The 12,917-nt window shown below is 43.3% G+C and overlaps 1 protein-coding gene across 5 annotated transcripts in view; it reads right to left on the minus strand.

Annotated features, from left to right (window-relative positions):
- Nucleotides 1–11,606, minus strand: part of RBM20 (RNA binding motif protein 20) — a 185,373-nt gene extending 173,767 nt beyond the window's left edge. For 3 of the 5 annotated variants that reach the window (XR_014146199.1, XM_081823555.1, XM_081823556.1), the window contains exon 1: nucleotides 11,425–11,542. Coding sequence is in view for 4 of the 5 variants with exons in the window: in XM_081823555.1 (XP_081679681.1) it covers nucleotides 11,425–11,477 (53 nt within the window). In the remaining variant the exon portion in view is untranslated. Of the gene's footprint in view, nucleotides 1–11,424 lie in introns of all 5 variants that reach the window. The other 2 variants (XM_081823554.1, XM_081823557.1) reach the window with 2 other exon arrangements.
- Nucleotides 11,607–12,917: the final 1,311 nt, after the last annotated feature.

A 12,917-nucleotide genomic window follows, 5' to 3' on the forward strand; every position in this document is an offset into this window, starting at 1 on the left:
CATTATGTTGAGTGAAAGAAACCAGGTCAAAAACAACAACAACTATGATTATATTTGTATAAAATTCTAGAAAATGCAAAAACTCAAGTTACAGTGATGGAAAGCAGATCAGTAGCTACCTGGGGGGGAAGAGGATTAAGGGAAAGAGCGAAGGATAAATCATAAAAGGTATGAAAAAACTTTCAGGGGTAATAAAAATCTTTATTATCTTGATTATTTGAGGGATGCTTTAAACATGTACAGCCCTGTGTATTTCAATTATACCTCTATAAATTAAAAAAAGACAAAAAAGTGTTTTAAAAATTACCACTGGACCTCTGAATTCTTAGACTGATTAAATTTTTATCTGAAATACACTGAGAAACTCACTGTTTAAAGGATCTTTACTGTAAAACCTTTCACAGGTCAAAAGCAAACAATCCTTTCCTAACTCACTGACTCTATTAAGTCTGGTTTCTGCACACAATGGTGTCTTAAGGCAAAAGGACACCTGTGACCAAGTCTGCTAAAACCATTCACCATATGTCTGCCGGAGACTAAGCGAGCTTGATGTTGCCACGTTTCAAGTCAGGAATTCTTCTTGCTATTTATAGGAACCTAGGATACTTTAATCATTGCTGAATCCCGGTTTTTTGAATTGGTTTAAAAATGGTGTGGTAGAACTTGGCAGACGCTCTCTTTGTAAATCAAACTATCGTACCTGTTATGATTTTAGCACATGCTGAGAGGATTATAAGTGTTTTGGTTTTTTTTGTTTTGTTTTTGTTTTTTTTTTTTAAGATTTTATTTATTTATTTGAGACAGAGAGAATGAGAGACAGAGAGCATGAGAAGGAGGAAGGTCAGAGGGAGAAGCAGACTCCCTGCCGAGCAGGGAGCCCGATGCGGGACTCGATCCCGGGACTCCAGGATCATGACCTGAGCTGAAGGCAGTCGCTTAACCAACTGAGCCACCCAGGCGCCAGGATTATAAGTGTTTATATACTCTCTGTGAGCATCAAATTCAGGTCTGGCTTAACATGCATAACAAGCAGAGTAAGACAGCAAATCAAATGCCAGAGCCCGATTTGCTAATGGAATTTAAATTGGGATATGGATTTCACTTTAAACCAAAAGGCACACTTAAAGCTACAAGAAAAAAAGGAAAAAGAAACAAGAAAGAATGTTTCTGACTGGAATGTTTAGTTTAACTCAAACTCAATTTGACCTACTTCAGATTTATTTCAGCAATTTTTTCTATAATATTTTCTTTGTAAATGATGGGTTTTCTTTTTTTTTTTTTTTAAGATTTTATTTATTTATTTGACAGAGAGAGACACAGCGAGAGAGGGAACACAAGCAGGGGGAGTGGGAGAGGGAGAAGCAGGCTTCCCGCCGAGCAGGGAGCCCGATGCGGGGCTCGATCCCAGGACCCTGGGATCATGACCTGAGCCGAAGGCAGACGCTGAACGACTGAGCCACCCAGGCGCCCCACTGATGGGTTTTCTAGAAATTATTTTGAGGACACAGATGTTTACATAGGGAGGATATGATCTTAATTTACAGAACATTCTCTCACCCAGCCTCATACCACCAGTTGTTTCGTAAATATTATTTTTCGTAGTTTTGTTGAGTCCCGGTAAGTTTCTGACTTGATTTCCTCACTTGTAAAATGAGGAGAATAACAGTACTTTCCTCACAGGATTATAGACCGATGAAATGATTAAATGGATTTAGCATATAAAAGGTGCTTAGAATAGTAGATGGCACCCAGGAAGCACCCAACGAATGTTAGTTGTTACTTTCTATTGTTCCCTTTTACAGATGAGAACACTGAAGCTCAGTGTTAGTTAGTGGTGGCAAAGCTGACTCTAGAACATAGAGAAGGCTTGGTCTTGTTTCTTTTCACTACTCCACACCATTCTCCCCACCCATACATATTTTGTGCATGAAAATAAAAGTACCAATCTGGAAGAGGCAAAAATAGCTATGTAATTTAAATCTGAAAAGCATGAACAAACCAGTAGTCACAGACCAGCTCCAGGACTCTCGCAGTTTAGGTTCCAGGGCAAGTCATCAGTCATTTTTAAAGTCCGCTTCATAGAGTGATTTTGAAAAGGAAGATAAAAGGTTTCTGCAAAGAGTTGACTTAGCTTCAAGAGGATGCCTAAAACGTTGTGTGAGCTAGCAAAAATTACATTAGCACCCATTCATGCCATTGGCACGAAAAGGGATTTGTATTCCCTCTGTATGGACATTAAATAGTACTGCAGCCCGTGACAAAATGCCTGCCGCAGAGGTTAAGTGGGAAGTGGCTGGCCCACCAGTTAGGTTCCTAGCAAGTCAGGATTAGAAAAATTTAGAGTCTCCAATAATATCCAGGGGCTGGTAAAATGCACACGTATTTGCAAGGCCAACTGATTTAAACTATATATCCGAACTAATCCATTCTAAAGTAATATTAATTTATCATTTCAGTTCCACATTTCATTGAAGGGACTTTTTAAAAATATGGTCAAATTAAAAAATAAAACCATGAGGGGCACTGGACTGGCTCAGTCTGTAGAGCACGTGATTCTTGATCTTGGGGTCATGAGTTCAAGCCCACGTTGGACGTAGAGCTTACTTAAAAAGATAAATAAAATATATTTTTTAAAAAAGATAAATCCATGAGGTGAAAGTTTGTTGGGAAACAGTATATTCAGAGCGTTTCACAGTATCTCATTACTCATACTGTGAGTATTCTCTAATCACAAAGAGAAAAATGTCCCGTTACAATGGGGAGGTCTGGAGGTGACCTCATTAACCAACAGATCAAACTTAAGGGACACACAGCACCCATTGCAGATCCTGGCCAAAACGCTTAACCTAAATCTCGTCATGAGGAAATAATACACATATCCAGATCATGGCTCGTTCTACAAGACAACTAGCCTGGAGTCTTTCGTCATGAAGAACAGAAAAAGGTGGGTACAGTTGCTAATTTTAAAAAGGCATCATAAACAAATGCACTTGTGAATCTGAGCCAGGGGGTTTTAAAAAGAGCTATTGGGAGACATTTTTCTGACAAATGGAAAAAGTTAAAAATCTAGTGCTCATTAGATAAAATTATTTAAGATTAATTTCCTTCAAATAACAGAGCTACAGTTATGCAACTTACTTTCAAATAGTTCAAGGACAAAAAAAAAATGTGATGCCCGGCTAGTTTGGCCGGATGGAACAGGGCATGAGATGCTCTGGAGAGGCCAGTCTACTGCCACTTACAGAAAAACCTACGGGCAGGGGGTAATGGGGAGGCAATAACATACCTAAGGATGTTATTCAAGTCCCTTTGGGGGGATCTGAGCAGACTTCAGCCAGTTGATAAATGGAGAGTTTATGAATGTTCCCTATTTCTTCCTTCCCCAACTCCAGGCACACAAAAGGGAAGCCTAGCAGAAAATGCAATAGACAGAGAGGTGAGGATTCCTACAACCTACCACTACCCTTGCTGTGTGACCTTGAATAATTCACTTGACTTCTCTGATGCTCACTTGCCTTCCCTAGAAAAACAGGAAGGCTGGGCTAAAGCAGCCCTCAGATGCCTTCCAGGCCTAAAGTCTAAGACACAAAAGGGCAGTTCTGTCTTAAAGATAGTGTAATGCCAATATGAAATGTCTATTCCTAGTTTTGTTTTTTAAAAATAGAAAGTTTTATTTTCTCTGATTATAAAATTAATACATACTCACTGAAAAAAAAAGTAGAAAGTATAATAAAAACCCCAAAACCCTGTAACTGAATCACCTAGAATTAGAACTACTGTTAGCATCTTTATATTTGTTCTTTAGGTGCTTTTCCGGAATTGTGGGCTCCCACACACACATCCACATACATTTTTTTAAATTGTGAGATTCCTGGTGTACATGCTGTTTGTCATTTTTAGTTTAGTTAACAATACTATATTCCATATTATTTTATGTTCCATATTAATAAATATAAGATAACGAAATTACATGCACACAGTTTATTTTCCCAACTGGAAAACTTTCACATGGTTTCTAATTTGTTGCTCTTCTAGACAATGCTGCAGTAACTATCCTTATGTTCATCCTCATTATGTATTTACCCTAGGTCTACAAATCAAGACTGAATCACACAGCTCATTCCCTTTCTGTGCAGAAGGTTAAAAAAATATCTTTTCAGGTACCAAATAAAGGCTCTCCATAAGGGCAGTCTATGGATGACGCTGCTAGTGCGAGTCCGCAGGGCGCAGAGGAGACCCAGTCCGTGGGAGGGTCTGCAAACAACGTTGGTCTCTTCAAGGAGGCCACACAGAAACCTGAGGCTCAGCTTTTGGACACCCATGATCTCTCCGCAAAGTGTTTTTTCGGCCGCAAGGTCGGGGCGAGTATCTGCCGCCCAGGCTGCCCACAGGGTTGCCGACTCCAAGCCCGCGCAGCCGGGGCCCCAAAGGCCACTCGCACGTCCTGTTTACGGTTCGTGCTTCTGAAAACAATACCATCGCCAAACACAGTCCCACCAAACTGTGCTGAATACAATCCAACTTAGACAAATGAAAATAACTGCATCTGCCTCCCGCATTGAAAACTCTACTTGCAAACTCGAGTATTCACTTTTTGCAAACTCGAGTAGTCACTTCAACCTTCCCAAGTAATTAACATTCCAAAATAACTGTTTTTCTTTTTAAAAATTTCTAGTGATCAGCAAACAGCATAAAATGTTTGTCTTTTCACTGACATTTCTGCTTTTCTGACTTAAAAAAAGTTTTTTTAAAGATTTTATTTATTTATTTGACTGAGAGAGAGAGAGCGAGAGCAGGAACACAAGCAGGGGGTGTGGGAGAGGGAGAAGCAGGCTTCCCAAGGAGCAGGGAGCCCGATGCGGGGCTCGATCCCAGGACCCTGGGATCATGACCTGAGCCGAAGGCAGACGCTGAACGACTGAGCCACCCAGGCGCCCCTCTGACTTAAAATTGTAACACTGATCCAAATATGCTTTGCAAATGTTAGAGGAAGCATTTAATTCCTTTTCATAATCATTGCTGTTTTCACGTGTGAGCAGTCTCACAAGCATGTACTATACCCATGGCTGCCATTGATCATTTCCAATTCCTGGAGAGGCTGAATTAAGGAGGTTAATGGGCTTGTCCAGGGCACTCGCTCCCAGTCCAGGGTTTTCTTTTCAGCTCTGACCCTCTTCATCAGAGACCCAATAATTAATTTAGAGCAAGGATGTGCATTTTACACCAGGCAAATCCTAGATCATTTTATTCACTAACAAATTCAAAGTAAACTAAAGGAAGTACCTCAGCGGAATTAAAACCTCTTTAAAATACTGTATAGATTACCTTGTCTACTCCTTTAGCTTCATAATGTTGGAGGTCAGGTTTAAAGGCAGATCTGGTAAGAGCCAAAAACATATTTGGGAGACAACCTATAGACAAGCTGCAAAATTGGAGAAGTATTTTAAGATGTCCAGCTCACTGTGAGTGGAGGTTTCCAGGTTTGGGCGGGAAGGGGCACCTGAGAACTGATGGGTTATTACCGTGATGGGGAAAAAGCAGGTGCCTAGAAAGGACAGCAGCAAAGGGCCCTGGTGCACCCTTAAAGCAAATACCCACATTAAAGAAGGGAAACGTGGCATGAAGACTGTCTTCATGGGGTGACAACCACACTTAAACACATGCATGACCCCCAGCCTCTTGTTTCTGAACACATGGAAAAAGATTTATTGTCCAAACTGAACTGCAAGTTATTAACACATCCTCATGCAAGTTGTTTAACGGCCCCTTTTGCTCATAAAGTACAGTCACATGAATATGTACCATCTCCCCAAAAGAGGTGCTGTCAGTGAGTTGGAAAAGTTGCCTTGTAAACCCTCAGGGGACTTATTTATAAAATCCAGCAGGAACTGTAGGAAAGAGTAAGATCAATTAACTTGGCTGTAACTTCTGCCACTATAAAGACTTTATCATATTAGATGGAAATACGTGTTATATCCAAAATACTGGCGGGGGGTGGCCTTCCCTTCCACCTCCTCCTCAAACAGCGGACAGTGCTGACTTGTACCCAAATTTGCTGCCTGTAAGTGTTGAAGACTAAAACCTTAGTTGGGTGGAATTTAAAGTGACCACCCATTGAGCCAGGCAAAATATCAGCCTACCACCAATACCCCGTAGGTGGTGTTGGAAGCCAAATTCACATTCCTGATTCAAAAATGTGCCTTTTTAATTAAAGTTAGGATTTCCCAGTCTTCCCACTGGCGAGAACAAGCAATAGTAGGCTTCCAGTCTATCACACATATCAGGCAAGATCCAGCCAGCTTCATTAACCAGAAAGGGAATTGTCATTTGCTCCCTTGTACAAACCACTAATTACCGTCTTTGCCCTGATTCTGGAATACGGGTCACTTTACTTTCTGCAAAACTTTTCAACGCACTGATTCTAAATACAGCTACCAGTCACTCACACCAGCTGTGGATCCACAGCAACCTTCCCTATTAAAATATACAAGATCATATCAGTTAGACCAGCCTAAACAAGATAATTACTGTGGCAGGAAATAAAAATCAGATTAAGTGGGATTTTGTGACACAGGAGATCCCTTCAAGCTTCTGTCTGGCAGGGGGACCAGGGTGGAGGAAGGAAGAGGGGTGCCCTGCCTCCCAGTATCTCTCTGGAGTTTTAAGTCCACTTTCTCAAGCTTCTTCCATTCTTGCCTTCCGTGTTCAGTTCAGCCCATTTTAATTCTAGCCCTCAGTTAGACCCCAGTTCCTAACGTTTTTTAGATTCTTGTTTATCAGTGCTGTGAATTGAACTATACTGGTTTGTTTACCTAAGGATTAGCTGTTATGGGCAGGGAAGAAATATTAGTTTACTGGAATCAAGAAACCTGCAGCCACAAGAAAAATAAATCAGAGAAAGAGAGAGAAACTGGAAAATGTGGGCTCATTTCACTGCGAGTCAAGCCTGGTGGGGTTTTTTCCCCCTGGTGACTATAAGGACAGGCAAAGAGATCTTAACAGATCAGAATTCATTCCAACAGACAGATCTGGGCTTTTAAAATTATTAATCTGACAAACTGCTAAGGAGGTAACAAAAGAATAAGTAGATAGAAGAATAAAATGGGTGATAATTTTTTTCCTTCCCCCCCTCCCAGCACTGGCATTAGAAGAGCTCTGTGTTCACCATGTGCATAGACATTTACCATGACTAATGGGAATAATGTACTACATTTCATAATACTGATCTCTTTGGCAATTTGAAAAAAAACTCATAACTGGATGGCTATACTTGCTATCTAAAAATACCACAAAAACTTTAAGGCGAAATTTTTTAAGAAAAAAAATACCTTTCTAGAGAAGCAAAGAAACTTTTCAGAATGCTAAGGAAAGAACCCACTCTCTCTCCTTTCCTGTTTTGGGTAAACACTTAATCCTCTCATGTTTTCTCCTGCTGAATGCTTGTCCTACATGCAGTTTAAGATTGTGTTCAAAATTTTCAAAATTCCTTCTACAAGTGTATCCTTGTTTTCCCTAAAAATGGACTCAAACTGATGTTAGAAACTGGCACAGATGTTAGAAATTCCATCCTCTTTCCAGAAAAGGACCAAGCATGAGTGTGAGGTAATGTCCGTTTTTGGAAAATTCTTATTTCCTCCCCGATTCTGAATGTAATTGTCAGCATGCCCATCAAAGTGCCTGGACATCCTACACAGCTTGCCTCCACGTTATTCCCTGAGAGTTACATGGAGCTCCTTCCAAATGCAGAATGTCTGTAAAATTATCTGCAAGCAGAATAACTACTTGTAACATTTTCTATACTGAATCAGGGGAGCCTTTGCTCTGAAAACAGTCAGCCCAAGTCCTACGCAATGCAGAAAACTATAACCTTAAGAAATCAAAGTTGGATTTATATCCTCCTAAGTCATGAACACGTGCAGGTGACACTCGATATCAATTCTAAACCAAAACCTTTTCTATTTTTATAGTTGATTTTTATTCATTGCTTATCAAAATAATCTGGAAAGGAAATAAAATAACTCACCTATACTCAAATGCACAATCTGATATCATGCAATAGATAGTAATACTTTGCCGCAAGTCAAATAATTTAGGAAAACCATGTGTTCGCCTCACAAAAGGTGTGTGTGCTTGTTTGGTTAATTTTCACCATGAGTAGTGACACTTTATAGTTGCATCTGACAACTGACTTCAATATTTCACACAGAATTGACTGACTCTATTTCCATTTGGAAGAAAGTTTTAAAATTTACAACCTAAATTTTCATTTCTGCTGTTCATCAAGGTTAATAAATAACTTCTCATGAATCAAGAATTAGGTTTGATTTGAAAGCACAAAATTAAAACAAAATACTTTTGGAAATAAAATATTGTGAATGTTTAAGGAGGTAAGTCCTTATAAAACATTCACCAAAACACATCAGTCAATGTTGTTTTACTTCTGCTAATATATATATTTTAAGTCATCAAATTATTCTGATTTCCTAAGCTCATTCTAAATCTCCTCTTAAGTTATTTATATTTATTTATATTATTTTATATTTTGTACTGCCCACATGGTTTACACAATGCTTTACATCTGACCCAATAAGACCTTCACATTGGCCAACTCAGAGAAGACAAGTTTAAAACAAAGATCTTATAAAATACTAGTTCTATGTCTAAACATGGCTGATAATCTTTATAGGTGATGCTAATATTGGCCAGGAGTCAGGGGTTGATATGAGCAGAAAGGTCATGGGCAATTCTTTACTGAAACTAAGAACACAGTAATAAGAAAATTAAGTATACCTGAGTAGAACAAAGTACCCTACCGAGTTTAACTTTTGATGCATTTTTCCTGAGTACAGAGACTGGCATCTACAAAACAAATATCAAAATCAGTGTCATTATTCATCCTCATACTTCATGTGTTTAGCTACTTAAATGTGGTATACAGCAGTTCTTCCAAGACCAAATATGATACACATTAACAGGAACAGGCTTTTATTATGATCATGACTATTATCATAGTCCTTGACTTTATCCAAAATGCAAGCCGATATAAATTAAAACCATTAACAAGGACATTAAGAAGTGAAAACAATTCTCGTAATCCTTTTACACTATGCACATGAAAAAGATTGATATCTTCATCATTTTGAAAGAGTTCAAAACTTCTCTTACGAATTACATAATGACCTCATTAAAATAGCTAGAATAAACAAAGGTTCCCCAATAAAATGTATTTAATATGTGATCCACATATTAATTTTATCCAAAGAATCCGAGAAGAATTTTATCCAAAGCTCTAGCTCACAAAATTCTCAATCAAAATGTGGGCAATTGATTCTGCAGCTGAGGGCAATCTCCCCACTAGGTTTTCTCAAAGATGGCTGATGCAAACAGCACCTCATAACTACATTAAAAATGGTTGCTCAGATTAAATTATGCAAATGTAGTTTCAAAATAACCTGCTCAAGTTTCAGCGCATTGAAGATGGACCTGCAAAACATTTGCCATGTTATGCCTGGTTCCAGCGTAATTTCAGTGGGTTCTGAGGGGACCAAACCCCAAATCATCCTCATAAAGAACGTTTTTGAAACATAAGTGCACAAACATCCAATTCCATGGGCACATTCACCGGCCTTCAACCTGGCCTCTGAACACTGATCTGTGTCACCAATGCAAAACGAGGCAGAGCCATCAGGCGCTTCTTGAAGTCTCCATTCTGGGCCACTGACAGAAGGGGACATCTTTGAAAAGCTCTTATCTACTAAAGTAAGATATCCCAGAGATAGAATTTTCAAAATGGGGCTAACAGGGTAAATCAGACCCCTATCTACAAAGATATTTCTGTGAACATAAAATTCCTAGCTTTTTCCTAATTAAAAGGAAATGACAGGAAAATGCATGGTGATTACAGTACCAAAGCAAACTCAATAAATTTAATGGGTAGCCTAATCTCAAGCCACAAAACACTGGCCCAGTAGCACGTTAGATGTTTTCCAATTAGTAATTGGTCAATTAGTTGTTTTTTTTTTTTAAGTAAAGAAACTTTAGGTTTTAAATATATTTTTCTCTGTTAGTTTATATTTATATCAAGAACTAAAGATACATTTTAAGTAATGATGTACTTAAACTGTCCATATTTAGTTAAATCTTAGCTTAAATAATTTGCAAAACAATAGGAACAAAATAATCTAAATTATTTCCATGTTCAAGTAGTTAGCAACTTGTTAGTAGTTGAAAGTCAGATAAAATCGAATTAAAGCAGAAAGTTGTCACAAATGGAAACTTTAGCAGTCCACTAGTCAAAAAAGGGGAACCATTTTGTTCAGAAATATGCCGGCGTTTTTTTATGTCAAACTTGAATTTTCACTATTCTTTCTGAAGTCAGTCTTTAAAACAGTATTGAAGTGCCATTTACTTCCACTTACAACCCATCACTGGTTATTCCTCTTACCGCATTTTCAAACGTTTATGTAACTCAAAGCATCCATACAGCAGCGCTGCCCCCCCACTCCATACGGTTGATTTTCTGTACTTAGTGCTTATCTCCAGCACCATCAGTTTCACCCAAGCATTCATCATTCAGACTTTCCTACACTTTCTTAAACTGGTTTTGACTTCAGTACAAGCTGAGGGAAGCCTTCAGGAGAATAAAGATCCTTCAAACAAACCAACATTCTAGGCCTTAAACTATCAAACAAAATCTCCAAAGAACCAACAAAACATCCCTGTTTTACTGTTACGCCCCTCAAAATGGGCTGAAAGACCTTCTCAGAGCCTGTTGACCATCCCGACGTACTCAGGCGTTGGGAAGGCCAGCTCGGAAGATTCGCACAGCACCAGAATCAAGATGGTAACATTCACGCACAACGGTGGCGCGGCTAAGAACTCTTCCCCGCAAGGGCCTCCTTGAAAAGCATAGACACTTCTTTCCGAGCAAAGCAAAATGTGCTGTTTACAAACCCTCACCATCCTTTCCACCCATTGCCACGGGCTGACTACTCCAGGGCCGCCATGAAGGGCGGCTGCCCGTGGTGGTCTTTTCCTTACACACCCTCACGGGCGCGCACCCACTCACACCCGGCTCTCCATACATTCCTGCGGCCTCCGGGACCGGAAAGATGAACCATACTCTCTGGGCCATTTTCCCCCAGTTTGAGCTACTTTAGCTCAAAATATCCAGTAACGTCCCTGAAGAGAAAGGGGATAAGAAAAACAAAATTATTTTCCCCAAATAACCTGGCTTCCCTGTCCCCAACCTCACGAACAGCCAGAATGACACCGACTCTGCCGAGAGAGGACAAGAAAACTTCAAACGCAAGGCGGCCGCGCGGAGCTCAGCAGCGACGCGAGAGATGAAGGCACGGAGCGGGGCGCCCGGGGCGTGTCCCCCAAGCCCACCCGGGGTCCCCTCTCCGCTTTCCCTCCGCTTACTTTTGGATGATCTGCGGTAGGCCGGCTGGGGGCGGCGGCGGCGGCGGCTGCATCCCTCTCGGGCCTGGGGGCGCGGGGGGCACGGGGGGCGCCGGAGCACCCGGCACGCTGCGGGCATCTCTGTCCGGTTGCTCGGGGCCGCTGGGATCCGCGTCCTGGCTCATGGCTGCGGCCAACACCATGTGAGCCGACACCGGCCCCAGGCTCGAGGCGACAGAGCGCGCGCAAAGGGCGGCCCCGGGGCACGGGCGCTCACTGGCCGGGGTCCCCGTGCCCAGTCCCCTCGTCCTTCCCGGTGGCGCGGGGAGGAGACGCGAGGGGCGGGGAGGAGGCAGTCCCGGCGGCGCCGCCTCCTCCTCCTCCTCCAGCCGCTCCCGCCAGCCCAGCCGGGCCACGCGGGGGCGGGGGCCGGGGGGCGTCTCCCGTCCGGCGGGAGCCGCGGGGGCCCGCGGGGGCTGCTCGGCGCCGGGGTGGTCCGGGGAGCTCTGCCCGCGGACCCCGAGCGCCGCGAGCGAAGAGGCAGCTTGGCGCACGGCATCAGGCGCCGTGCGCGCTCAGGGTCCCCGGCCCGGCTCCCCGCAGCGCAGCACAGCACAACTGCGTGGGGCGGCGAGACGCACACCGGCCGGCGGCCGCCCGCGGGACTCTCGCCTCTCCGCCGAGCCTGGCGGCCTCGGGCTTGTCCCCGGGGACCGCGCGCGCCACACCGCGCCCTACTGCCGAGAGGGGCGGACAGAGAGCGCCCGGGCCGTCCGCGCGCATCCCCAATGCGAAGTGAGCGGGGCTTGGCACCTTCCCGCGTCTGGAGCCTGGCCAGCGCCACTCTTGGCTGAAGGGCCCGACCCGGCGGGGGGGAAAAGCCCGGACCCTCCCCCAACTCGGGGGGACCTGTTACCCCGGGTCTTAGATGACCAGGCCGGAGGGCTCTCCAAATTGGCAGTTCCAGCTGCTGATTTCAGGGGTCTCCAGAAGTAGCCGGTGGGGCCGCCGTGGTTTCTCTTCATTTTTCTCTCTTCTCTAAAAGACCCGCTACGATCCCGGGAGCGCAAAGACAAAACCAAGCAGACGTTTTATTCTTGTTATTTATTGGCGAGATCTTAGTGGACACATAAAGGATGAAAAGGAGAGAGTTCGCCTACCTCGCGCCGCCACCGTCACCGCTTCTGCAGTTCGGTTCGCTGTCCGAGCGCCGGTGCGCGCCAGTTCACCTGCACACCCCGGCCCGCCGCGTGGACGCAGGCATCTTGCGTTGAGGAGCTACCCTTCAAGGTGCAGCTTAATGTTCTGGCTCGAGGTCTGGGGAGGCACCTGGTGGCGCAGAAACATCTAGGAGCTGGGCAAAGCTCACGGAGAGTGGTTATCCAGAAGATCCTTACCGTGCGTTGGGCGCACTAGCTTTCTAAATCCTGACATTGGCCGCCCCGGGGAAACAAGGAAAAAGCGTCCTTTGGGTACCTTGGAAGCCAGAGCGCAGGCCAGGGTGCCCCGTGGTC

This window comes from Leptonychotes weddellii, chromosome 6 (genome assembly GCF_054177405.1).
Source record: "Leptonychotes weddellii isolate Sample4059 chromosome 6, ASM5417740v2, whole genome shotgun sequence".
Lineage (NCBI taxonomy): Eukaryota > Metazoa > Chordata > Mammalia > Carnivora > Phocidae > Leptonychotes > Leptonychotes weddellii.